At 44.9% G+C, this 26,033-nt stretch overlaps 8 protein-coding genes and 1 non-coding gene across 9 annotated transcripts; 3 read left to right on the top strand and 6 right to left on the bottom strand.

Annotated features, from left to right (window-relative positions):
• Nucleotides 1-270: 270 nt before the first annotated feature.
• On the top strand, nucleotides 271-2,101 carry LOC132255780 (ornithine aminotransferase, mitochondrial). Its single transcript, XM_059751933.1, has 3 exons — nucleotides 271-567; nucleotides 632-1,080; nucleotides 1,259-2,101. The coding sequence occupies exons 1-3, from the start codon at nucleotides 381-383 to the stop codon at nucleotides 1,925-1,927; spliced, it is 1,305 nt and encodes a 434-aa protein (XP_059607916.1). The 5' UTR covers nucleotides 271-380; the 3' UTR covers nucleotides 1,928-2,101.
• LOC132256032 (trichohyalin) lies at nucleotides 2,084-4,621 on the bottom strand. Its single transcript, XM_059752211.1, has one exon. It carries the CDS (start codon nucleotides 4,619-4,621, stop codon nucleotides 2,084-2,086), a length of 2,538 nt encoding a protein of 845 aa, XP_059608194.1.
• Nucleotides 4,622-4,763: 142 nt separating this feature from the next.
• LOC132266197 (cytochrome c oxidase assembly protein COX11, mitochondrial) lies at nucleotides 4,764-5,791 on the top strand. Its single transcript, XM_059767050.1, has 3 exons — nucleotides 4,764-4,878; nucleotides 4,952-5,361; nucleotides 5,426-5,791. The coding sequence occupies exons 2-3, from the start codon at nucleotides 4,987-4,989 to the stop codon at nucleotides 5,741-5,743; spliced, it is 693 nt and encodes a 230-aa protein (XP_059623033.1). The 5' UTR covers nucleotides 4,764-4,878; nucleotides 4,952-4,986; the 3' UTR covers nucleotides 5,744-5,791.
• A 191-nt stretch (nucleotides 5,792-5,982) lies between these two features.
• Nucleotides 5,983-7,509, bottom strand: LOC132266053 (uncharacterized). The gene is made up of 2 exons (XM_059766884.1): nucleotides 6,950-7,509; nucleotides 5,983-6,802 (listed from the first exon to the last, which is right to left on the bottom strand). Exons 1-2 carry the CDS (start codon nucleotides 7,395-7,397, stop codon nucleotides 6,099-6,101), a joined length of 1,152 nt encoding a protein of 383 aa, XP_059622867.1. The 5' UTR covers nucleotides 7,398-7,509; the 3' UTR covers nucleotides 5,983-6,098.
• Nucleotides 7,510-7,707: 198 nt separating this feature from the next.
• Nucleotides 7,708-7,779, bottom strand: Trnad-guc (transfer RNA aspartic acid (anticodon GUC)). The gene has a single exon. It is a non-coding gene; the product is annotated as a tRNA-Asp (tRNA).
• A 215-nt stretch (nucleotides 7,780-7,994) lies between these two features.
• Nucleotides 7,995-20,753, bottom strand: LOC132266172 (dual specificity protein phosphatase Mpk3). The gene is made up of 4 exons (XM_059767024.1): nucleotides 20,145-20,753; nucleotides 11,274-11,394; nucleotides 11,025-11,217; nucleotides 7,995-10,827 (listed from the first exon to the last, which is right to left on the bottom strand). Exons 1-4 carry the CDS (start codon nucleotides 20,497-20,499, stop codon nucleotides 10,297-10,299), a joined length of 1,200 nt encoding a protein of 399 aa, XP_059623007.1. The 5' UTR covers nucleotides 20,500-20,753; the 3' UTR covers nucleotides 7,995-10,296.
• A 312-nt stretch (nucleotides 20,754-21,065) lies between these two features.
• Nucleotides 21,066-23,213, top strand: LOC132265691 (UPF0489 protein C5orf22 homolog). The gene is made up of 2 exons (XM_059766453.1): nucleotides 21,066-21,114; nucleotides 22,116-23,213. Exon 2 carries the CDS (start codon nucleotides 22,146-22,148, stop codon nucleotides 23,211-23,213), a length of 1,068 nt encoding a protein of 355 aa, XP_059622436.1. The 5' UTR covers nucleotides 21,066-21,114; nucleotides 22,116-22,145.
• Nucleotides 23,198-24,710, bottom strand: LOC132265692 (uncharacterized). The gene is made up of 2 exons (XM_059766454.1): nucleotides 23,980-24,710; nucleotides 23,198-23,318 (listed from the first exon to the last, which is right to left on the bottom strand). The coding sequence occupies exons 1-2, from the start codon at nucleotides 24,678-24,680 to the stop codon at nucleotides 23,198-23,200; spliced, it is 822 nt and encodes a 273-aa protein (XP_059622437.1). The 5' UTR covers nucleotides 24,681-24,710.
• An 11-nt stretch (nucleotides 24,711-24,721) lies between these two features.
• LOC132265693 (protein Gemin2) lies at nucleotides 24,722-25,762 on the bottom strand. The gene is made up of 2 exons (XM_059766455.1): nucleotides 24,967-25,762; nucleotides 24,722-24,869 (listed from the first exon to the last, which is right to left on the bottom strand). Coding segments are annotated over exons 1-2 (735 nt in total). The 5' UTR covers nucleotides 25,701-25,762; the 3' UTR covers nucleotides 24,722-24,868.
• Nucleotides 25,763-26,033: the final 271 nt, after the last annotated feature.

Genomic DNA, 26,033 nt, shown 5'->3' with positions numbered 1-26,033 from the left:
AGATTTTGAAGCAAGTTTTCACGTTACTTTCAATCACTGTAGAGGCGCCGGTATCGTACAACCCTGCCATCTTTCATTTTGATCAATTCATTATCTTTTCTAATCTAAGCAAAAGTATCTTCTTCCAATAAGATCAGCATTACTCTTAGCTGGATCAATCGATAGGAAATTAAATTCACTGTCTTCCGATGTGATAAGGCTTCGCCTTGCCTTCTCCTTCCCTGTTATTACGACGGAGCTGTTGCTAATTCACAAAAATGAACCCAGCAACCAGTTGAAATCTGTTCCTTGTGCCGTTCAGACCAGCTTTTCGAGCCTTGCTCAATTTTCTACGTAATTAACTTGCTGATTGCCACAATTATTTTTTTGTGTCCGGAATCATGGCAACTCTAAGACACATCGGACGACTGGGTGCCGCCAAGCGCCTTGGCTTCGCTCCCCTGACCACGATCAACGCAAAGCCCAGTGAGAAGGGGAAGCTCACGTCCCAGGCAGTGTTCGAGCGCGAGGACAAGTTCGGGGCGCACAACTATCACCCACTCCCGGTGGCCTTGAGCAGAGGCCAAGGTTAGTCTGGGCGCGCGTGTCGCGAAGATCATGTGTTTATTTTTCTATTTTCGGCATTTTCCAGGTGTTCATGTGTGGGATGTGGAGGGAAAACGCTACTACGACTTCCTGAGCGCCTACTCTGCTGTCAATCAGGGTCACAGTCATCCCAAGATCATCCAGGCTCTCGTGGAGCAGGCTCAGGTGCTGTCGCTCACTTCCCGGGCCTTCTACTCAGACGTCCTGGGTGAGTACGAGGAGTATGTCACGCGACTGTTCGGCTACGACAAGGTCCTACCCATGAACACTGGTGTTGAGGGTGGCGAGACAGCGTGCAAACTGGCCAGGCGCTGGGGCTACAGCGTGAAGAAGATCCCCGAGAACAAGGCGAAGATCGTGTTCGCAGAAGGCAACTTCTGGGGACGCACCATGTCCGCTATCTCCGCGTCCACGGACCCAGACAGCTTCAAGGGCTTCGGACCTTACATGCCTGGCTTCGACATTGTGCCATACAACGACTTGGCGACTCTGGCGGTAAGTCATTGTTCCTCACCTCCTTATCAGAGGAGTGGAAATTTTCGGTGGGGCCCCAATTGACCTTATCATACGCACGAGATCACCAGCATGAGATCACATACCAGTTCAAATGGGTATCACAAGTGGATGTTGGGGTCAAGTGCTAGAGCACGTTTTATTTGTGCGTCTTCCCTAGGAAAAACTCCAAGATCCCGATGTGGCTGCCTTCATGGTGGAGCCCATTCAAGGCGAAGCTGGTGTTGTTGTTCCCGACGACGGCTATCTCCAGGGCGTTCGTCGCATCTGCACGGAAAACAACGTGCTCTTCATTGCCGACGAAGTACAAACTGGCCTCGCCAGGACTGGTCGCATGTTGGCTGTTGATCATGAGGACGTTCGTCCGGACATCCTGATTCTCGGCAAGGCTCTCTCCGGTGGATTGTATCCCGTCTCCGCTGTCCTCTGTGATGACCAAGTGATGCTCACCATCAAGCCTGGCGAGCACGGATCCACATACGGCGGAAATCCGCTGGGATGCAAAGTCGCCATGTCGGCGCTTCAGGTGTTGCTGGAGGAGAATCTGGCTGAAAACGCTGCCATCATGGGTGAACGTCTTCGTCAGGGCCTCAGTGTTTTGCCCAAGGAAGTCGTGAGTGTGATCCGCGGCAAGGGTCTCCTCAACGCCATCGTGATCAACAAGACATTCGACGCCTGGAAAGTGTGTCTGAGACTCAGAGACAACGGTCTGCTGGCCAAGCCCACGCACGGTGACATCATTCGCTTCGCGCCACCCCTTGTGATGACCGCGGAGCAAATTGATGAGTGCGTGGAGATCATCAAGAAGTCGGTACTCTCATTCGCCTAAATCTCCTTAACTGTAGCATATCTCTGGGTTCGACTCCCAGGAACTGTATTTGACGAGTACCTGAGCAACGCGCTGTCCTTCGTCAGCTTGAGAAAAATGTTTGAAAAACATCCTTTTTTATATCGACTGCTTTATATTCAAAAGAGTTAAAATAAATTACAAGTTCTTCCTGGACATACTCTTCATCTTTGACGCATTCAGCAGATCGTCATCCGTCACACTCGGCAGCTTCTCAATCTCCTCCGTAAAGTTCCTCACTTCTGTGATCTTGCCAGACTGATCCGCCAACTTCATGCTGAACAGATCTGCGATCTTCTGATTTGTCTGCCCAAAGCGACACAGACTGCACTTGGATTCCGCCAGGCTCCTCCGCATGGCCTGCATCTCCAATCGCTCCTTGCTCAGCTGTTCCCACGATTGCGACAGTTTCTCCTCCCGCTGACAGAGATCCTTGGAGTTCTGCGACAATTGCTGGTATTTCTGAATCAACTGCGCTTCCGTCGCCTTCGCTCCTTCCAAAGCACCCTCGGCCGCCGCTTCTCGCGCTTGAGCCGTCCTCAGTGCCGCCTCCACATCCACCTCACGCCTCCTCAAACTGTTCTCCCGATCCTGCAGCTGCCGCCTCACACAATCACACTCCCTCTGCAACTTCATCAGATTCTCTCGCTCCCTGTCAATTTCTTTGGCAGCATCTTCTGCCACTTTCAGGGCAATTTCCACCTCTGCTCGTGAACTCCTGCCTGGATTGATCTTCTCCATCATCTCCAGTTTCATGCGCTCCTCCACGATCCTCCTCCGTTCGTCCTCCACCTGACACATCAGCCTCTTGTGCTCCTCCTGTGTCATGATCCTCAGATCCTCAATTCGCCTCTCATGGCGCTTCTGCTCTTCTCGCACAAGATCCCGCTCGCGCTCAAAGGACTTCCTCTCGACTTCCAGCGTGGCCAGCTTCTCCTTCATCATCCACTGCTCCTCCGACGCCTCCTGGGACAATTTTGTCAGCTTCACATCGAGCACATTGACCATGTCTAGCAATCGCAGACGCTCAGATTCTGCCAAATCACGACTCCTTTCCACTCTCTTCAGTTGCTCCTCGAGATTCCTCTCCTTCGCCTCCAGTTCGCGCGTCTTCTCTGCAGTCACAACATTGATCCGCTCATCTATTGTCTCTCTCAGCGTCTCAATGTTCCCCGAAGCAGTCTCCAGATATGACGAGGCAGTCTTCAGCTGCTGCAGATAGGAGGAATTCTCCTGCACCACTGAGAATTCCATCAGCTTTGACTCCCTTATATTCTCGACAATCCTCTTGTGATCCTCTCTGATGTGCTCAAGATCACTCTCATAGCCACTCCTCAGCGTGGCCAGAGCATCCCGATGGCTTGTCTTCATGTCATCAAGCTTCTCTTCCGCCTCTCTCACCAAACCGACCTTCTCCTCCTCGAGTTTGGCTAATTTCCTGGCGAAAAACTCCTCCAAACTGGAATTCTCACTCTTCAGGCGATTCTCGAGACTCTGTAGAGTCTCTTCCAGCACACTAATTTGCTTCTTATGACTTCTCTCCATCAACAGCAACTCCTCCTCATGATTACTCTTCACATTCGACAGTAAATCCTCAAGTCGTAACTTCTCTAGCTCTAATCTCCTCACATCCGCCTTCAGCTCCACAACTTCCACAGTCTCTGCTGTCCTCTGTGCTTCTTCACTCTTCACGGCAATTCCCGCCAAAACCGGTTGATTCATCAGCACTTCAATGTGCGAATTGATCTTCTCCTGCTGCTGCCTGATGTTCTCCTCCAGGACACTCTGTCGCTGCATCTGCTTCTGCATCAACTCTGAGAACTGCACTTCCTGCCGACGCAACAGATCCGCCTGACGAGCCTGAATCTCCACCAGTGATCTCTCCTGATTCTTCAGCTGTCCCGCCAGCATCAATTGACTCTCCTGTTGGCGCATGGACTGCAAAACTGTCTCTCCACTCAAGACTTGAACTTGCTCCTGAGTTTGCTGTGGAGCGACTTTCTCCTCTTTCTGGCTCTGCTTCACAGGAGCTTCCTTAGCACTCTCTGTTCCCAATCCTAACCAGTCTTTTGGGGTGTTTTTAGCAGTCGCTGCTTGTGGCTCTGGTTTCTCCGTAAACAATCCCAGAGGATCAGGAATATTCCCTCCGGTCTTCACCGCCGTTCTGGGCCGCCCACTTGGCACTTGTGGTGCAGGATCTCCGTCTCCTTGGTCAAAAGTCGACTGGCGAGATATTGGCGTTGTCTTTGGCCGCGAATCTCGCTGGACAGGAGGAGTTTTCGGGACAGACTTCGTCCCCAGCAAATCCTCGAAGATATTCGTCTTCGCCTTGGGTTGCTTCGGATCAAATCCCAAGTCCAGATCCGCATCATCGTCAAAGGACACCTTGCTCTTCAACTCCGGCGTCTTCTTGGGTGTTTCTTTCCTGGGCTCTGGCTTCACTCTCGGCGCCTCAACTGCAGCGCTCGCTTCTGGCTTCTTTGGCTGACTTGGAACACTCTCAGACTTGCCAATGCCAAATAAATCAGACATTTTAGCCTTTCCAGGAACCTCCTTCTTCGCTGGTGTGGCAGGTTTGGCTCCTGCGGCATCCTTCTTCACTCCTGTATCGAAGAAACTATCACTTTCATCACTCTTCAGGATATCATCTAGCGGATCATCCAAGTCAAAGTCCATTTTCACAAATTCACTGGGTTTTGTTGAGATTGCCAAGGATTGTTGCCAATAAACACGTTTCCTAGAGACGGAAATTGGCGGGAAGCTTTGTACGAAAAGCGCCGCTTGTATGCATATTGTTCTTGGTAATGTACGACTGTTCGACTGGGAAAAAGCTCTCGTCAGTGTCAAAAATCAAAACAAACCCCAGAACAGAGGTTTTTAGTGAAAATATTTAATATTTAAGGCAAATGACGTAAATTGTACAGAGAATTTGAGTAAGAAAACATCCTAGAAATGAAATTCAACAACTGTCACCATCCTTAACATCGTCCTTTGTCGTTTTTCCAGCACGTGTGAAAAAGCTCAATTTTGCTTAGAGAATTATGCTGAGAAACTTGCTGTTTCCCTCGAGGATTCTCTGGAGATCGTGTGGAAAGAGTAGCTATAATGTGAGGAGTCAGATAAGACTGTTGAGCCAGAATCAGGGCAACCAGGAAGTCAAGAAGAGACTCAGATCGACGCTGTATTACTTCACAGCCGCCGGCGTTTTGACGGTGGGGCTCAGTTACGCCGCTGTGCCTCTGTACAGGATGTTCTGCCAGGCCTACAGTTACGGAGGCACCACAGCCACGAATCACGATGGTTCCAAAGTGGAGAAAATGCAGAAAATCGAAGACAGAATCATCAAGATAAAGTTCAACGCGGATCTCGGAGCGGCAATGCGATGGAATTTCAAGCCACAGCAAGTCGAAATATTGGTGAATATCTTGTGAGACAGTGAATTGGGGTGGCAGAATCTCATGCGAGTACTCACTTTTGTAGGTGGCGCCCGGAGAGACTGCGCTGGCGTTCTACACGGCAAAGAATCCCACTAATCATCCCGTTATCGGCATCAGCACGTACAACGTGATTCCCTTCGAAGCTGGCCAGTATTTCAACAAGATTCAGTGCTTCTGCTTCGAAGAGCAGCAACTCAATCCGCACGAGGAGGTGGACATGCCCGTGTTCTTCTACATTGACCCGGAATTCTGTGAGGATCCGAAGATGGAGTTGGTCGACGAAATCACACTTTCTTACACGTTTTTCGAGTCAAAAGAGGGACTCTCACTGCCTATGCCCACGTTCGCGAAGCCACACTAGTTCACTGCTTGTTGGCACAAGTTGTAAAATAGTCTTTTAGAACGAATTGAGAGAGATTTACAAAGTCAAAGTCAGAGGTTTTGTGATCGCTTCAAGAGGAAACTGCGAACTGAACTCATTCGAGAGACGGTTCGTGTCTCGGCTATGAAACAGCAATTAAACAATTCCTTCAAAGAATTCGTGATTCGCCAGCACGCGCAGGACTCTGGCCTTCCTTCTTGGCGAGAAGTTGAAACATCGCCTGAATTTTCATTTAATTCCCTCAATTCCAGACTTTATCACATATTTTCCATCAAATGCCGAATTGGAGAAAATTGTGGACTCAGCAACATATTTAGAAAGAAATCCTTGTTGCTTAATTGCCGTTTCTCCCTTCGGCGGATGTGAGCAATTTGGTGAAATGCTGCATCTTTCGGCCTTCAATGTCTCTGGGCAGGACGACTTTGGACTGCTTCACGAAGTTCTTGAGGGCGCAGCAGATGGTGATGCCCAGAGTGGAGTTGGAGAAACTATTCTCCGCGAATCCTGCCTCCGCACAGACATCCTTGCAGACAGACGGAGCACCGTTCTCTGCGTGCGGATTGTTAGCGCCCACGAAGACGATCGCCGCGGAGGTTTTGACGTGGAACACGGCCTTCCAGAACAGCGCCGGCACGGGCACGACACCGTTGCCCAGAAAGACCTTGCGGTTGGCCAGCTGCAGCACGTCCAGGACACCCGTGAACACATGCAGATCGTCCTGCAGTGCGTTGGCCAGGGCGCGCACGCGGCTCTCCACGCGCAGCCAATTGCCGGCGTTGAAGCTCTGGAACTGCGGCGCCGTGTTCACGTACATCTCGCTGGCGTGCTGCTCCGTGCCGAAGGTGAAGTCCGCCTCGGGACTCAAGTGGCCGCGCGACAGGAAGAGCTGCGACGTTTTGGACGACAGGACGAATTGCTGCTTGGCGCCGAAGAGCTTCCGGAAGCGCTCCAGCTGACCTTTGTACAGCTCATCCATGTTGACGCCGATGTAGACGCCTTTGCCCTCGCGGAATGTTTTTCTGGGCTGCTTCACGCGATCTGCAAAGTGCGCGCGAATTCAGCATATCTTAAATCCTCTTGAGGTGCTGAATGGAAAAGCGCCATGTATTTGATTTGATTTGAATGCGGTCTGGAAGTGTGAAGAATGCGATGGGATTTTGCACAAATGACTTTGAGTTGACTCACATTTCACACCCTTTCCGTTCAGCACGTGATGCGTGTAGAGTGGGCTAAGACTCTTCCTGTCGAAGCACGAGCTGTAGATCGAGTAGAAATGCTTCGAGGGTAATTGGAAACCAATCTCAATCAGCGTTCCGGATTTCCCGCACTTTTCTCTCGTGTCCAGCAATTCACTCAGAATCCTTCCTTTGCACTTCTTCTGTGCCACCAACAGAGAGTGTCCATCGCGCTGGCAAGGAACACTCTCGATCGTCCTGCCGGGACAGAAGACAGACAGAGACTCGATCTTAGTCACCTTTCCGGTGATCCTGAAGCCTGATTCATCTGGGTTGAGATAAATCGGTTCGCCATCGTGAGGAATGTCTTCTGGGACACGAATTGTGCATGATTTGGCGGCACTGAAGGGAATGTGGAGAACGAACAGGCAAAGTGGTAAAATCCATTGTCTAATCATGACCACCCAGATGAATTGATATAATCACTTGTGGCGATTCTGGAGGAATTGCAAAATTTATAAGCTGAGCGCCTTGAGAGATTTCCACACTCATTTTCGCACTTGTGCCAATAAAGGCAGCGTACATTGCAATAAATCTGTTTACCCAGAATTGATTTAATTTAGTAACATTTTAATTCCTCTTGTTTCACTTTGAAAAAGCGAATAAATTGTAAAGAAAAGAAATTTTACTTGCGTTTAGATATTGTAAGTAAGTATATTTGCAATATCTGAACAAAACGGATATAAAAGGGGGGATAAAAAAGATCCTCTCCCCGGCGGGGAATCGAACCCCGGTCTCCCGCGTGACAGGCGGGGATACTGACCACTATACTACCGAGGACTTGATGATCTCTGCTCACAACATTTCTGGCCAAAGACAGCTTCGCCGGCGCCGCATTTTGCCCATGTTCAGGCGCATGGATTCGAGGGGAAAATATCTCACAAACTTGCAAATTTGCTCATCTTTTTATTCCTCTCGCTTCTGACTTTTACAATCCCTTCCCGCCCCCCCGGAAATCTTGGCTTCTCCCATGGCAAATATCATTTTTACATGTGTTTTTTTTCTTTATATCCTTTATTAATACACTGTGTGTTTATTCACTTTGTCAATTACAGTAATATATATATATTTATATGTTTTTCTTTCCTTTACATAATTTCTCAATCTCTCACGTGTCTTACTCTCTTGCTCTTGGATGTAAACTCTGCGCTTTTAATACAGTAGTGAAAAGAGGAATTAAACAACTTTGGCGACTGCAAAAAACCTTCCATTTAATTATATATCATTATTTTTATATACTTATTAGGAAATGCATTTATTAGAATTTATGTCATTTTAATGTCTAATGCTTAATCCTTTTATTTCTTCATCAAGCTGAGTTTTACACAAATTTTGTTCTTCACTGTTTAATTTTTTTTTTCTCTGTGGGAATAAGAAATATTGGCTCGTTTATTACAAAAATACAATGTGGAATTCTTTAATATTTCATCATATTTTTATCCAAAAATATATATATGTTTTATATTCCTTCTCTGCATTTTTTTCTAGGAAAGTGTAATTATTATGTAAATGTTTTTTTTTTCTCTTGAGAATAAGTTCTCTCAATTCGTGATTTTTTTTTACAGTTCTATGGAAGTTTGGAAACCTTGTTCACCATATAAATGCAAACAGTGTTTCTATAAATGTTTTTCCTTATTCTTCTTATTTTTGCAAAAAAATGTTATCTTACTATCGCTGGTGTTTGAAATTTTCAGGAATGTTTTGGAGGCAATTTTTATTGTTATTTCATTCTTCGATTCCAACACTTGTGTTTTTCGTATGGAATGAAATTTATGGTGTAAAGAGAACAACTTTGGCTATATTTTTACAATTATGTTTAAAAAAATGCACATTATGAGAACTTTTCTTTGGAATTAGACAAATTGTTTCTCATGTTTTTTTTTTATTCTTCTTCTTCATATCGAAAAGCTTCTCTAAGCTTTTACTGCATCTAAGTTTAAGTGCTGCTGTTTTTTTTTTTAGAATCTCGTGTTCTTCAATGAGGTTTTTCATGTTCTTATTCTTAGTTATTTTTCTTCTTCGTCTCTTCTCTTTTGTTAAATATCCACAACGGAGTTACAAAGATTTAATATTGAATAAAAGAAAGGAAAATATTGCATCTTTGATGTAATTTATACATTAATTTCAAAATATCATAAAATTTACACCATGAATATTATTAGTTTCATCAATATTTTTTCCATAACTTCTCCATTTTCTCTCTAATAATATATTTAGATATTTATATCTTGATTTGTTTATTTACTTTTTTTTTTAGAAAGAAATCCGCTGAAATGTTCAGCAATATTTCACAAATATTTTAAATATTAGTGTATTATTTTCTCAAATCAACTCTCATTACACAAATCAACAATCAACAACACAACATCCTCTCAAGCTGCCGAAGAAATTATATATGTGTCCACTTCTAATGCGTGTCTAATTGTAGATATTCTTCCAGCACAGCGGAATCGTCTGAGATTTGGCGCGCTCTTTAAGTAGCTCTCTTTCTCTCTTCCTCTCTCTCTCTATTGTGCGCAAGGGAGACATAATATGGCCAAATCTGTAGTCCTTCTTGAACCCTTTGAGATATTGAAGCAGTTCTTGAACGTCTTATGAATTTTTAGGACAATTATTGTGAGATTATGAGTCAAAAAGGAGAATTAAAAAAGATATATTCAGACCAAAGAATAAATGATGACTTGCCAAATATCAGTGTGAAATTTAATCAAAAGATTCTGCAGAGTTTTCTATCAATAATTTTAAGGAGAACACTTTATCTATCCTCATATTTAACTTTAGTGCCATATATAGTGTTTCTTATCGCCTCAAAATCCACAATTGCGCTCTCTATTGTAAAACGCAAATGTTTAATTCTGTTAAACTTGTATCTTCTTGGATGTTTTTCACTCACAAAGTCTCACTCAAATTAGTCCTCCACATAATGTGGAAAAGAGAATTTAAAAACAACATTTTTCTCTCGAGGAAAACCTAGAAGTTCAGCGAACTACGATAAATGGAAAATTGCAAGTGATTTTAAACACATTCTTTCGCTCAAATTGTACACAATTTTCGGCCACAATATCTCTCTCTCTCTCCTCGACTTTGTCCACTCCACCGAGGCGATTCCGTCGTCGCTGTTTTGGCATATATGTCATCTATGTGTCCCGCAGGCAAAGAGCCCCGTTCGGCCGTCGCCCCGGCCGCCGGCGATGGGCCCACATCTCGTGGGCAGAGACTTCACTCGGCGGCCGTCGTCGTCTCCTCAGCATCCTCGACGCTGGTGGGCAACACGAAGCTCTTCCCCACGAGCCGCCCTCATTTGGGCGTCTCCGTGTCGCCGGGCGTCCAGCGATCGAACTCAATGCCCGAATCTGGGCTCACGCCGGTGGCGGTGGCCAGAAAGTCCGTCTGCATGCACTTGCACTCCACCTCGGCGCACGCGCACGAGTACTTGGTGGCGCGCGCACGGACGGCCGGCGGCGGCGGCGGATCGGCGGGGCGACACTTGAGCTGACGCTCGAACGAGTGCAGCTGCTCCATGAAGTGGAAGTTGGGTGACACGTCCGGCTTGCGCGAGCGCACCAGCGAGAAGGCGTCGTTCAGACACAGCGAGCGCGCGTGCATGAGATAGGCCAGTGTCACTGTGACGGAGCGCGACACGCCGGCCAGGCAGTGCACCAGGACGGCGGCACCCTTGGTGCGCGCCTCCTCGATGAACTGAATCGCCGTGGGAAAGTACACGGCCACGTCCTGACTCCAGTGATCCGTGATGGGGATCTGCAGATACTGGATGCCGCCCGAGCCCTCGAACACATTCGGCAGGTCCGGCGTCACGTTCAGCACGTACTGCGTGAATCAAAGAGAGGAAAATGCCAGCAATTAGTGATTTAGAGTTATGAGTTGCAGAACTGACAACAGGTTGTTGTCACTGACCATTCTTGACGGATTCAATTTAGATATTCTATCATCGATCAAATGTTGAAATGAAAATGCAATTTCCACCACAATCCCTGAGATCAAACTGAGGTCTGATTTAGACTTACGCGAATGTTGTACTTCTGCAGCGCCCTCGAGTCCTCGCTGTGCTGTGCATTGCCGAGAAAGAGTCCCGGCAGGATCTCCACCGGCGCCCCAGAAGACGCGATGCTGTGCGACAGAGTGGAACTCTCGCAGTCCGATGACTCGGCCGAGCTGCTGCACGCTGAATCTGATTGTGGTGTGGAAATGCGAAGGGATCTGCAAGGACGTGCATGAGAGTGGCTGCAATTTCAGCGATATGGACACACACTTACCTCAGTCCCATTAGCTGCTCCGCCGGCGTCTGTCCGCCGTGTGCCATCTTCGCGTCCACATTCCCGTCCATTGACTCCTCGCACCACTCCGGAAAGGAGGACCTGAAGCTCGCGAAGGACTCTGTGGGCGAACACACAACAGAAGCGCTGTTATTCTATGTTACTTGCTTTTGTAAATAAATACAAAGAACTTCCTCAGGGGAAAAACATATATTGATATGGTTTACATGCTGAGAATTGTGGGATTCAATTCAGCGGCTATTTTGAGCGATTCGCAGGAAAACGTGGGCACGTCCTTGCAGCCCAAAGGGAGTCTCAAAGGTACATATGTATATTGGACGTCTTTAATTGAATGGCACATGTGTGGAAACAAATCAATTGCTGAGAATTGTCTCTTATGTGCTCCAGTGATTATTATTAAAGCTCAAACTACCTAAAATATTTCACTTCTTCTCTCATCAGCAGAATAATTTCCCTTCCATTCTGCACATCGGAACTTTATTATGAGAAGAGCCAAAAGCGCCCACTCTCTCTCTCTCTCTCTCTCTCCCTCTCTATCAAGAGGGAAATGACAGAGGATTCCTCAATCTTTATCATCATCTCTTGACTCCCCAAAAAACACACAATTGCGTCCCACACACGCAAGAAAGGCACACACAGACGCCGTGGAATCGCATTAGGAGCGACTCCTTTCTCTCTCACTCCTCTGCCATCTACCTTTAAACACCCACGCCAAGTAGTAGCGCAGATGCCTCAGCGACAGGGCTCTTTTTTGCGCCCAACTTCTTGTTCTACATTTCATTCATTCATGAAGTTCTCTGCCGAGAGAGAGAGAGAGAAAAATCAATAAGGTGCTCCACTGGGAATGGCACATGAGCGCAACTGAGATGACACGAGAGAGACACCCTCGCAAAAGCAGCGCTATTACATCATCACTCATCCCCGGCTGGTGTGCCAAATAATCACGCTGACCATCATCACCTCGCCACTCACATGTTCTCACGGACACCTTCTCATCCTCACAGGCTCTCAAAGGCGCACAAAAGCATCCACACAAGCATTGATTATGGATTATTATCTGAACTGCAAATGCAATTGCAACTGTGGAGAGGATATTTGATCCTTGTCAATTGACATTAAATTAATGCTATTAGCATTTGAACACGTTGATCCACAATTGTACACTCTGTCCTCAAAAAGCATGCAAATTTGCAATGTTGATTATGAGATCCAGTGTAAATTATGCCTTCTCAATCTCTGTCATTGATAAAATTTCAGCTTTAAACATTTTAAGACACCCTGAAAATACTTCATTTTCCAGCTTGTTGTGACTAAACAGTCAAGAAAGAATGTATCATCAAAGAACCGGAAATTTTTACAGAACTTTTCCTGAAAAGTGTGTTTGTGAAACACTAATAGAACACTGAGAATTTCCAATATTCTCAATATCCGGGAAATTGACTTATAATTTAATATCCTCCCCCATATTTTATCCCTGAAAAGGATATCGAGAAAAGTACCATAAATTGCATTGGAGATGCAATTTCAGCTTCCGGAGAATGCAACACAAATACCCTCTTCGCCATCGTGAGAGAGAGAGAGAGAGAGAGAGTGAAAAGATGCAGAGCAACGCAATAAATATGTAGAGGCTTAAAATTAATATTTCAAGTAGGAGAAAATTAACCTGCGCTACACTTTTATATATTCCTTAATTGGAAGAGAGAAATTAATTACCAAAATCCTCCCTTCAATCCTTTTGACCAGTGCAATTTCATAGGTGAATTATTATCACAATCACAAAAGTCGACAATTTTGTCTTCGCCCGGAAATCAACACTTCAAACACATTTGATGTGTCTCTGTTTTCCCACAACACAATTGCAATTGGGGATCAGCACAGAGTTTTGGGGTGAAGATGGGAGATAGCGAGAGAGAGAAAGAGAGGTGAAAAAGAGAAGCCGGACGCCCCCACACAAGTGGAAAAATCTATAGCAAGGAGAGAAGGCTTTTATGTAACGGATGAAAGAGCGGAGGACGAGAGCGTGGGCGACGCGCTTTTGGCATGTCGACACTGATAAATATGCGACGACGAAGGCTCTCTTCTCACCCCCTCTGTAAATTTGGTGAACGTGCGAGGGAAGATTTCACTGCGTCGTCATTGCTTCACCCTCGGCAGACGCTCTTAATTCACAGCGTCATCAATTTCGTATACACGCACAAATACACACCCCCACAATCCAATGCAAAGGGTGCCCACACGGAGGAAATTGCCTCAAATCTCGCCCCAATCGCTCCTGTGTGACCTTTTCCCGCAGTACAATTTTGACGTAATTTCCCAGTCTCTTCCTCTACACTCTCTGTCAACCTTTCTACCTTTTCTGCCATTAAAAACACACGCAGCATTCGCAGAAAGTCCGACCCAAACTGTCTGTGTGTCCATACCTGTGACATCGTTTTCACAGAGGAAAATATAAATATGACAAGACCCTGTGCAGATATTACAGAGACTGTAATTAATTTTCATGGGTTTTCTTTGAAGACCAAAGAAGTGTGCCCATGCCTTGAAGCCAACACACGCCAGACACTTCAGTAAAATGAGAGAATGAAGGATCGATGACGGAACACAATTTCAATCTCTTATTCATCATCATGCCTTTTCACTGTCAATTCAGCAGCAAAGATATTCCATCAAGAATTTCCATACGCTGACGTCAATATTAAATTTAGGTGATGAAACTTAAGAGCTAAATTAATATGTAATGTCACTATATTTCAATGTGCTTTAAGTACAGAATTAAGCTTTCACGCGATATTTATCTGACTAAAAAATGATAATACGAAGAGTCTAAAAATCAAAGATGGCTGCATCGTGTGTCGCTAGCGCCGCCATCACTTGATTTGGATAAAAGTAAAACCGACTCTAGAACGCAAATGTTCGCACCAAAGCCAAGTCATCAGAGGTATAGCAAGAAAGGAGCCACTTTTGCACCTGATTCCGCACATTTTATACTGACTAGGTGGATGCTAATGAAGAGCAGTGTGGTTTTGACTGTGAGCCGAAGCGAGAGAGAAAGAGAGATGGTGAAATTATTTAAACATTTAACAAAAATGCTCTCTTCTCGCATTGCGAATCCCTTACATGGTTGTTTGTGATCTTGCATGAAGGTCATGAACCCGCCCACGCAAAAATTGAATGCGTTTTGCGCACTTTTCAACTCACAGCCCGGACTCTTTTCCCTCTCTCCCTCCGCCACACGCAAAAGCACACCACCTCTTCTGCCTCACCCCATATCATACACGCCGTGCGCAATTTCAAGGGAAAAAAGCGCCTTGGGCCAGCAGAAACATGAAATGAATTAAAAATGGCTCCAATTGTTGCTCTGGCGATGCTCATAATGAAATCCACATTAATTCAACATCCACGCCAGAAACACACGCACACACATCATCTCAACCCAAAATGAGCGACATGAAACTTCCATTTTCACAGCCAAATCGTTCATTCGGATTCTTTTTGCGCCTCTACTGCTAAAATCGCTAATGCCTTGTTGCGTCTCATAATCACCTGTCCATGGATGACATTTTCTAGTCTGCGAAATTTCCTGAACAACTCTATAATGAATGAAGCCATCTCATGTGTATTGCTAATTCTTAGGCCATTTTTTCCGCCTTTTGCGCATTCCTCAGCTTTGTATTTCCTCGCAGTCATCGTGAATTATTGTATTCTTGCAATACAAGTACGCTGATTACCGCATGAAATTCTTAGTAAATTTTTAATATCAAACATGCATTTTTTTCACCCGAAAATTGTTTTTACATTCTCTTGTATATGTTTTGTGTTGTTAAAAAAATCTAATTTTTTACTTTTTCAATTTGTGTTAAAAATACAAATAAGGTGAAAAGTTTCTACTTAAATAAGTGATTTTTCGCGAATAGAATATTCACAAAAGTGCATTTGGAGGGCAGTTTTTGGTTTATTACGAATAAAAAATTATCAAAATGACTTTTTTCTATTAATAATAAAGACTATTCTATTGATAATAGAAAATTTTTAATATGCAATAATTACAATTCTTCATTACATTCCCATAAAATAAATTATTGTGTAATGAATGTAAAATAAATAAAGAATATCTCTAATCTATGTCACTGACAACTCTACTGTGCGGAAAACTGTATTGCGAATGGAGTTGAAAGGAGAAAAAATCCGCACACATGATGAGATCACTCTTTCGCAGTGCAAATGGGGAGCATTTTTGTTGATTACTCTCCAACAAACATTGCCGAGTGAGAGAGAGGATAATAATTGAAAAGAATTGTGGCTGTTGGTATGATGAAAAGACTGTTGTGAGATGCAGAAGAAAAAAGAACGAGAGCTGAGAATGGGATAGAGGGCGGAGATCAATTAATAACGATTCAACAGTTTTTCTGAGAAATGCACTGTTTGCCCACTCAATTGTCTCTTCACACCAAAAATTAAACCTCGACGTCGTCGTCGATGTGTCTCAAGCCCTCCAGGCAGAGCGCGACAGATGGAAATCAATGAATTTCGACGCGTATTCCATCATTATCATCGCAACTCTTAATAAATGCCTACCAGAAGAATATTATTAATACACAAGCATTTTCCTTCACTTTCAATCAATGCAGAAAGTGGGGTTGAATGAAAGAGTTATTCTCATTTCCATAAAATGTCATATAATGTGGCCTCATATCATATCGATTTACCCAACACAACATTTCAGCCACACATCGACAGAGAGACACACATCATTCAGAAGAGCGCGACCAACACAGCACATACAATTCATGAATGAAAACCAGAGACACATTCTCCCAGCGCGACTACGAGTGGGGCGGAAGGCAAATGAATTTTCTTATAACGTGGAAGCATGAATAAACTCCTCTCTCTCTCTCTCTCTCTCTCTTTCTCTCACTTTGCTTCTCATTACAGAAATTACAACAGAGCAAAAACTCCCACATATTCATCGACATGGCATTTTTGCTTTTTTCCTCCTTCTTCTTCATCTTTTTTCAGGTGAAAGAGAATGCCTTTTGCACGGGGCAAAGACGAAATAATAATAATAAAGGTACACAAGGAAATGAGGCACATTCTCTCTTCTTCTATACTTTCAAATCACACACATAATCTCTCTCTCTCTCTCATCAGCCACTAGAGATAATAATTTTTCTTGCAATTTGGCCAAAAAAAAACACATAAACACGATAAAACGAAATATCGTGTGACAAAGCTGACAATATGCAAAAGTTATGTATATATATTCAAAATAGATGAGACACGACAACGTTTATGGTGGCGCAAAAAAAGGTAGCATTACAGAGGAAATTCTCTATTTACACACATTGAATTTCCATTGAATTTTGCACCATCACAGTTTATTCATCTTCCGTCCGGGAAGTGACAAATAGAGTGCGAAAGAGACCCGCAATTTGCTCTCTTCTCAACACACAACACACAGCTCAAAGAGAGCGAGAGAAAAAAAAACAGCACCGCGAAACCATCTCACAATTTGCTAATTGAAAATATAACAGAAAATCTTCACTGACCACCTCATGTCATTGATATTATAAATGTAAATACAGCAAGCCATCAAAGAACTCCATCACAATATACGCCATTCATTGAATTTTTCTCCTCTGACACATTCTTCTTCTCCTTTCACAAAACCAGTGCGCGCGGTTTCTTCAAAAAAATCCATTTTACATAATACATATTTCATTTACTTTTAAAAATACCGCATGAACAAAAAAATCGAATGATTTTTCTTTTTTTTTCGACGAATCCGTGTGACTGGCGTGTGGATTCCTTTTCCAACACCACCATTCAACGCGACCTTCACTGTTTTGGAGGCAAATGACCCGCTTTTTTGGACAGCCACAAGGTGACATCCAGAGACTATTTCCGAAGTGTGTCTCTCCATTTGTGTCAGAGTCCAAAAATAGTAGGAAATTCTCAGTGAAAAATCAAGTGTTTTTTTTTTCACCAAAAACGCACTAAAGTTGGAAATTTCAAAATTGATTTTTCCCTTTTCCCTCAAATATGTATAAAAAAAAATTAACCCGCACGCGGGATTGAAAACAAGTGAGAAAGAACAAACAAACACACTTTTTCATGGGCGGCCGCGAGAGTCATCGTAAAAAGAGTCTCAAACATCACAAATTGACGGAAAAAAAATTTTTACGTACAGAAAAGAGAAGAGAGAGAGGGAGAAAAAACAGACACACACGAGATGGAGAGAGAGAATCTGAATAACAGGAAGTAGCGTCTTCAATCGGTTAAACAACACCATAACTTTTATTATTGCCCTCTCATTCGCACACACAGTTCAGCTTTTCTCTCATTCATATTCTTGTCGTCAATTCTCATTCTTCGTGGAATTTCACACATGAAATTCTTTTGAAGAAAACCATCGCGCGATCGCGATAGAAAAAAAGAGGAGAATTCTCTAGCTGTTGTAATGTTGGAAAACTTTTCAGCTATAAAACTACCCAAAGCATACATGCGGGAATGGAGAATTAAGAAGACGTAACATCTTTCATTCCCATTCATAATCTCTGTGTAATGTACTATATATGTATAAGAGTATAGAGAGACCTTTAATTGCACTCAAACATGCCGCAATTTTTTTTTCTTCCCTGGAAGAGAAACAGTGCTGTTCGCTGTTCATTGACAAGATAAGTTGTCTATGGGAATGTCTGAAAATCACTCTAATCTGCAGACACCACGCCCACTCTCATGCCCCGCCCATTTGCCAGTTCTGTCCATTTTTTCTCCGCTTTGATTCTCACAACGACAAAAAATCGATCTATTTTATATGCAATTTGACAAATATTATTATTTATCATTTCCCAGTAATTCCATTACAAATTCATCACACATTTAAGAATGACAGCATTTTCATTCGATAAGAACTGAATATTTTTCCATTCTCTCTTCATAGTCGCATTATAGTGAAACTTCCACTCGAGTGCCTCACCCTTGATGGCAATTTTGAATAGCAAAAGCTCTTGCATCTCATTTCCAAAGCGGAAAAGGCGCATAGGATGAATGAGGCATTCTTGGTGAATCGCAACGCCGCACATTTCCATACTGAATCGCCTCGTGCAATTCATTACTCTTCTCCACTCACAAGTCTGGCTTTGTGTATCCCGTGTAAATGTTTGGGTTGATTCAAATAAACTACACACCACAGAACGCGTCACTTTTCATTCATAATCTGTCGCTTTTTGCCCACACAATCAATTTGCCGCCTCACACACACACACAAACACGAAATGCCTCTATAAGTATTCCGAAAAAATCCACTCAAATCATTGAATTCTATCAATATTTTTCCAAAGTCTCCCTCTTTTCACTCGCGTGCAAAGTTTTTAACATTTTCGGTGTTTCCCATGAATAGCGAGTCGTTCGAACGATTCTCAAAATATGACCATTTTAGTGTGATCTCATTACTGGAATCTCAATGCAAAATGCAGAGTCGCGTTGCAATGGAGATTTCTGTCTCACAGAGAGTCGCGCGCAACAAGCGAGTCAAATGCAGAGAGGAAGTTGAGAGTTAAGAGATGGCATAACACACGACGAAGAGGTCAGCGCGTCAGAGAAAGCATATATTCAACAATATGAATTGAATTGAAAGTATATGACCTTTTGAACCGCCAAGAAGAATCTTCTCTGTCTTATAAACTTTCCCGCAAAGTGAAACACTTTGTAGCGACTGAATGGGAAATTAATTGATTTGTCGTGGAGACGCTCGATTAACCAGCATTTCCGGTGTGAACAATTTATTAATCAATTAACCATTTAAAATGCTCACTCTGACCTAAAAAACAATCCAACAATCAACGCACGAGGATTTGATCATTGCGGCGAGAGTGCAAAGTGTGGAATATTCCCAGATATATACACACTGGCGAAGAAACTCCTGCATAAAAGCTCGATTGTATCTCAATGAACTGATAACTATAATCGGCAACTCATTCATAAACAACTCCGCGATATCAATGAATCGCTGTCTCTCTCTCTCTTTCGCCAGTACACCTGTTCTTCGGAACGCAATTCTTCATTATACTAATTAGGAGCCTTTTTTGCTCAATTGGTCTAGCCAATGTTCTTAGGAAACAACAAGGAGTTTAACAGATATGAAGACTTGCACATGTATAAACCTGAAATAAATTCATGCAAAAATATATATTTGATTCCACGGATTACTAAATAACCCTCCAGAATCATACATTCTTATATTCCTCAACTTTTTCCAGAGACACAGTGCAACGAACTAAAGGCCAAGACTTCTGAGAAATTTAGGGGACAATCAGAAGATTTTGCTTTAGAGGTCTATGTAATTAAGACGCAAATCATGGAAGCTTAAATAATTGTCCAAGAATGGATCGAAAAGCAGATAAAAGGAGTAAAAATTAGACACAAAATCCATGTTAAATGTGTTTAGAAACAATATTTCTTTAACACTCGAGTGAAATCGTAATATTGCCACTCTTCTTTCCGCACATAACTGATAAGAATTACAGGTGTAATTAACTAATTTCCGCAAATCTCAATAAATCACCGCATTCCGCAAAGTCTCTTCGACTCTCTCACGTTTCAACGGTTTTCACCCAACACGAAAGCAAAGTGCTCTGCGTGAGTGTGTGTGTTGGTGTGCGTGAGAAGGTCACCACTCCAGCGCCTCTCGAGACGCCCAAAAGCGCCCAATTCTGGACAGTAACGGGGCACAGTCCTCGCGGAATGACACCCTGACGTGCCTGACTGTCCGCGGGATGGCTGGGGGGCTGTGGAGCCGCGCAGGGGGGCGCGCACGGCGAATGCAAAGAGATAGAGCATTTTTGGACTCACCCTCGAGACACACAACATGGCAGCCATCTTGTTTGAGTCGTCGATGCAACACATTAATTGTGTCATTTGTTGCGTCCATCGCGTCGTGATACAGCACGAAGATGCCCTCCTTGTATCCATTCGTGATCCTCTGCTTGAGGATGCGACACTTGATCGTGGACGTGATGTCGATCTTGCCAGCCGCGAGGCGTCTCAGCATGATGCTGGGAATGGAGAAGTTCACAGCCGAACGGATGTGACACTCCGCATAGAGATTTGAGCTGCGACAGTCCAGGATGATGAGATCCCGCGTGGCAGCCCGCAGCTCCGCCTGCAGCCACTCCTTCGTCACGATGTCCTTCTCAGAGTCTGGCATCTTGAGTCTCTCTCTCTCTCTCTGTGTTCTGTTCCAAATTCACTGCACCAGAGACGTCACGCACTGCATCACAAGCGTTTTTCGACTAAAGGGCTGACGATGTTCTTGTTCAGGAGTGTTTTGGAAGCAAGTCCTCTTCTGTTTCTCTTCACATGCCACGCAGAGTGCTAGCGAAGCACCACAAGCTCACACAAAGTCCCAACTCCAACTGACGGACACTCGATTTCCCACCACGCCACTGGCACTCCTCGCTCGTGCTGCCAGCGCGCAGGCTGCTGCCCCAAGGAAATCACTAGAAGCCACCAGACTTGATTTTGGGGGTAAATTTCATGGGAATTAAACTTTCACGCCAATCTTCAATTAAAATTAAACGGCTTATCTACACACAAACTTGCCGAATGATTGCTGATAAAAGTAGTTTGTATTATTTTTGAATTTCCACAGAAAATCATGCTATTATAATACAAAAGCAGAGCCAAATGTGTCTGCAAAAGAAGCAACTTTAATGAAACATATGAATTTTTCACCGGAAATTTCAACACCCTCTTATTTTCAGTGCCAAATCTCCCTTGAAGAGTTGCTGGATGATTTCACTTCAGTGTCTACATTTGCATTGTAAGTCTCATCCCATAATTACATCACGTTGTGGATCCTTGAGAAGGGTTCTGTGTCTCTGGAGGTCCTGTGCTCTGCCCCGAAAACTCCACACGCCTGCTTTTCATGCGCGCAGGGGATTTTCCATGTCACCTGCAGAAATCCCTCGAGATTCTGGTGCGTGTTTGGTGGTGTTGGTGCGAGAGGCGCTGCTGGCGCATGAATAGAGCCGAGCCGGCCTCTGATTGGCCGACGACGTCACTTCATTCATGAAATTCCACAAGAGCGCGCAAAGACGCGCCAATTTTCACTCGAGGTCACCGCGCGCGCGCAGTGGCGCGCACAACCTGCACAGTCCCATCCCAGCGCATCACTCCCACACCTCGCCTCTCACTTTCTCATCGTAATTTATGCCATCGCCCACGCAAGTCTCTCCCCTATCGGGTGTCTTTTTTTAGCCACCAGCACACAAGCCCCCGCGCGCCACCCCCTCATCCACACCCCCTCTCTCCCCTGAGCCGCCAAAGTAGCCTCGCAGGCCAACGAAAATAGGCATGCTTTCTTGGCCCGCTGGCAAAAAAGCCTCTTTTGCGGGAAAAGCAACGCTTTAGTTTGCCCAAAGCGTCTTTCCCTCGGCAATTCACAATTTCGCGCGTGGGTGTTTTTCACATTCACTCTCGAGCCTCCCCCGTGCGCCCCCTCAGATAAATGACTCTCCCTCGCCAGGCAAATCAATGAATGAGCGAGTGGAAAATTTCGTGTTGCTCAGAATGAGAAAGAAAGACATACACACATTTTGTGAATGGAAGACTAGGAAAAAGCCATATAAATTACCATTCAAAAGAAATTCTCAAAACTGAGCTTTTCATAAAGTCCCTCGCAATATCTTGATGGATTTTTTAGACTCAATGCAATGCAAAAGTGGCAAAAAAACCGCCTAATCTGAAATCATAATGATTGTCTTTAAATTTTTCCACTAATTTATTAATCTTTGCTGTTTTCTTATTATTCTCTTTTATCAGCGCCGAAAACTTGAGTTTTTCTCTCCCTCCATGGAGAAGAAACCACGCAGATTCACTAAAATTCCCGTGTTTATCGTCGAGGAGCACAATGATGTCCTTCACTTTGTCTATCGCTGTCTCGGATCGCGACATTTACCCTTCGAAGGCAACACTCTTGTCCACTTTGACGCTCATCCGGACCTCACGGTGCCCATGAAATTGCCTTCGACGGCGATTTGCGACAAGGAAAAGCTCCTTCCGTCACTCAGCATCGAGAATTGGATTATGCCAACATGTTTTGCCGGTCATGTGAGCAGAATCTTCTGGATTCGTCAAGATTGGGCACAACAAATTCCACCTGGACGACATGATTTCACTGTTGGCGAACACAATGGACACATTCATGTGGATAGTGAGCTTGAGTACTTCATATCAGAGGGCAGTTTTGCACCCATTGAGTGTCTCAAGAGTCAGAAATCCATTGAATTACACGTTGGCACAGTGGAAGAGATTCTCTGTGGCGACGTGAGACCAGAAAACTTCATTTTGGACATCGATTTGGACTACTTCAGCACACATAATCCCTTTCTCAATCTCCACAGTGAAGTTAATCTCTATGAGAGATTGAGGGAAATCTATTCTTACACGCTGGACAAGACAGATTTGGTTACAACAGTTGATCGTCGTGTTGCACAATTGGATTTCCTCGAGGGAATCTTCATGCATCTCCAGCAGAGTGGGAATCTCGAGGATTTCCCAGCCAAGGATCATCCTCTCTTTGAGCCAGTGAAGCGCCTCAGTGACGATATCAGTGAAAAGTGCACCTCCTCGGCGACTATTGACTGGGAAATCATCCATTCTGCCGGCTGCACGCTGGACACCACGCAGCTTCCACATCATGAAGCCACAGACGCTGAATTGCGAGACTCTCTGGCGACACTCAAGAGCTTCCTGATGTGCCACCCACCACCCACCATCATCACAATCAGCCGCTCGACGGACGACGACTACTGTCCAGCCCATCAGGTTGAGGACATTCAAACGGCATTGCTGGACACACTCAGAGACATTTACAGCGAATCACTCGCAGAACCGCAGCTCTTCTACAAAGAAGACTGACGACTGAATCGATTTCTGTACTCCAGACAGATTTCGCAGGACGCAGAGGAGTGCTTGACTTCCTGGAATGGGCATTTGTGGACCAAAGACGTGTCTTCGTCATAGCTGAAATGGAGAGAAGAAATGGATATTAAAATAAAATACTTTTATTCCAGGAAAAACAATCTGATGCTCAATGTCTATAAATACAATTCTTCAAAACCTTCATTAATGCGACCTGTGTCAATAGAATAGGGACAATAGAGCATTGAATTGTCAATTGTTAATCAACGTTTCAAGTAGAAAAATAAATGAAAATGAATTCAAATTTGACTAAAATCAGCAATCAGAAGAAAGTGTTAAATTCTTATGTGCGCTAAAATACCACAATTTCCATTCGCTTTTCGAGTCTTTTCTATTTGTAATGTATTGTAATTTATGAACTTCACTGCGACTTTGTTGGAAATTCCAACACAAAAGAAGATTAGATTTAGCAGTGATTTTAAATGCGAGTACCGAAGAAAGCGGCAGCGAGTGTATTTTAGCAACATTTCATAATTTCCAGCGCCAATTATGGCTCTTTCACAGTCCTTTAAGAGCTGTATTAAGCCTCATCCCCCGCGGCGCTTCAATGGGGAATGGGCGGCCGTCCCTCGAGTGTCTCACAACAATGAAGGCTCTGGCGACGGAACGGATCAATGAAATTTACGGGCCATACAACGCCGTCGCAGCGCACAATCCTTGAATGGAAGGTTCTCTCTCTCTCTCACTCTGTCTCTATACTCACTGCGCACAGGATGCAGAGTCCTCGTCGTCGGATCGATCGGCGCTCTGCCTACGCCTCTGGCAGATGGGCAGAAAGTGATGTGGGTAGCTTGACGAATGCCCAGCTTCTGTCGCCTCTCTGACATGGCACACCGGCCGCTGCCGCCTCCAGGGGCTCCTGTGGTACCGCTGAGACGCCGCCACGTCGCACGGTCGCTCAATTCTGCTCACATTGGCATTGAAGATGATGTAATACACCTTCGATGGCCTTCCTGGCGCATCCTCAAGCACCTGTACCCGCGTCATGAGCTGGATCTTGGGTGATATGACGCCGGGAAAGGACTGTGTTGGCCGCATCAGCACCTGTGCATGGATTTCCGGATGACAGGTATTCGTGGCGGAGCGCAAGAGTGTGCCCAGCTGTCCTGTGAAGAATGCCAGCCTCGTGCCGCGCTGATAAAGCGCAAAATCAACCCTCTCGCACGCCAGTCGTGCTTCCAGAGCCGCCAAGGTGTCACCAGACTCGCGATAGAAGCCGTCCAGGTGGAATTTCTCGTGGAAGAGCAGCGGAAAGCGCGCCTCTGCGCCACCTGTCTTGAAGTGATAGCCCAGCGTCCGAAAAATCAGCTCCACACGCCCGTATGGACACAGCCAGACACCCGGACACGTCACGGCGTCAATTTCCACGGTCATCTTCACACGGAAGCGCCGCTGGTGGATCATTTTCACACAGAGATAAAAAATAAGTCCCTCAAAATACACACCGGAAGACAGAGAGAGATTTAGGAAGAAAGAGTTGAAATTCTCTTCAAGCCAATCGATTTTGTTTGCCAGAAAACATGCTGCGTTTGTGCTCAAAAAGTTTTTCAACGTTGCTATAGTTTCGCAATAGCGCGGCAGCAGAATTTGAGTCTGAAAGTATTGCAAGAAAAGAAGAGTGTGGAATTAAATTTTATTAGTATATTGCTATCAAATTCTTCCTATATTCAAAGGGGAAAGACTGTCTCACCAGAGATGAAGCAAGTCCACCTGACCGAAGACCTTGGCAATGATGCACACAATCAGATTCAGGGGATTCACTTGATTGATGCAGTCCGGAGACAGAGAATTCCTCTCCTCAATACAAATGCGCGCCACTTGTCGCAGGCAGTGATGAATACTGGGTTCTAGGGGCTGATGGAGGCACGCCAAGGTGGCGTAGATCCACTGCGGCAGCCACACGTCCGCCAGCTGCGCCCTCCTGGACAGGTGCCACTCAACAAAGACGTGCAGCAGCTCCTCAAGCCTCGCCTGGCTGATCTGGATCATGCACCTGAGATAGGGCGCTTGGGTACTGCAGAAGGCCAGCCAGTCACTGGGAAGACTAGGCAGATTGTATGGGAATCGCCGGGAGAGGCGAATGGAGGAGATGCGCCTCTGGATGCGGCGGAAAGTGTCGCACTGAATTGAGCACCACTCATTCGTGGGCAGGAGGCTCTCGGGCGTGGTGGTGTCGATTGGAGCGCCTGAAGAGGAGTCCCATGTCACGCCACACTTATCCGGAGGTCGATCGTGGTGATTGTAGACAACTTCTGGGACTCTGCGTGTCCTCTCGAAGATCACTTGCTGAAGATATTGCTCGCCAGTCTCTGGTGTGGCGTCTGGATCGAAATTGTCATCGATTGGGGGCACTGCGAGGGCCACTTGTTGCAGAGATTCTGGAATTTTCTCCACAAAGTCAGCCGGCATTTTCCGCCGGAACATTGAGATATGATTTTCCCAATTTCTCCTTGCAGAGAGAAGTGGAAAACGAACGAACACTGACAGTTGGCGGATGGGTTATTTTACTGTGGTGGCAGCACTGATCACTTGGGGGGCAATTTGGCGGGAGATTTTTTACCTCTTCTTGAAAGCCACAGAAATAAATGATCAAATATAGGATTACATCAAAAATTTGATACTTCGCAGGATGATTGAGTTACTTTGTAGTCCACAATCAACACGCAGACAGATCCGTCACCTGCACAGCTCTGAAATGGAGTGTTTAGAAAAGCGAGTTCGGAGGAGTGACTGATGGTGAAGATTGAGGAAGCGCGC

The sequence above is a fragment of the Phlebotomus argentipes genome, unplaced genomic scaffold (genome assembly GCF_947086385.1).
Source record: "Phlebotomus argentipes unplaced genomic scaffold, Phlebotomus argentipes genome assembly contig_5, whole genome shotgun sequence".
In the NCBI taxonomy this organism is placed as follows: Eukaryota; Metazoa; Arthropoda; class Insecta; order Diptera; family Psychodidae; genus Phlebotomus; species Phlebotomus argentipes.
Note: the sequence above shows the minus strand (reverse complement) of the source record. Positions and strands in the feature narration are given on the sequence as shown.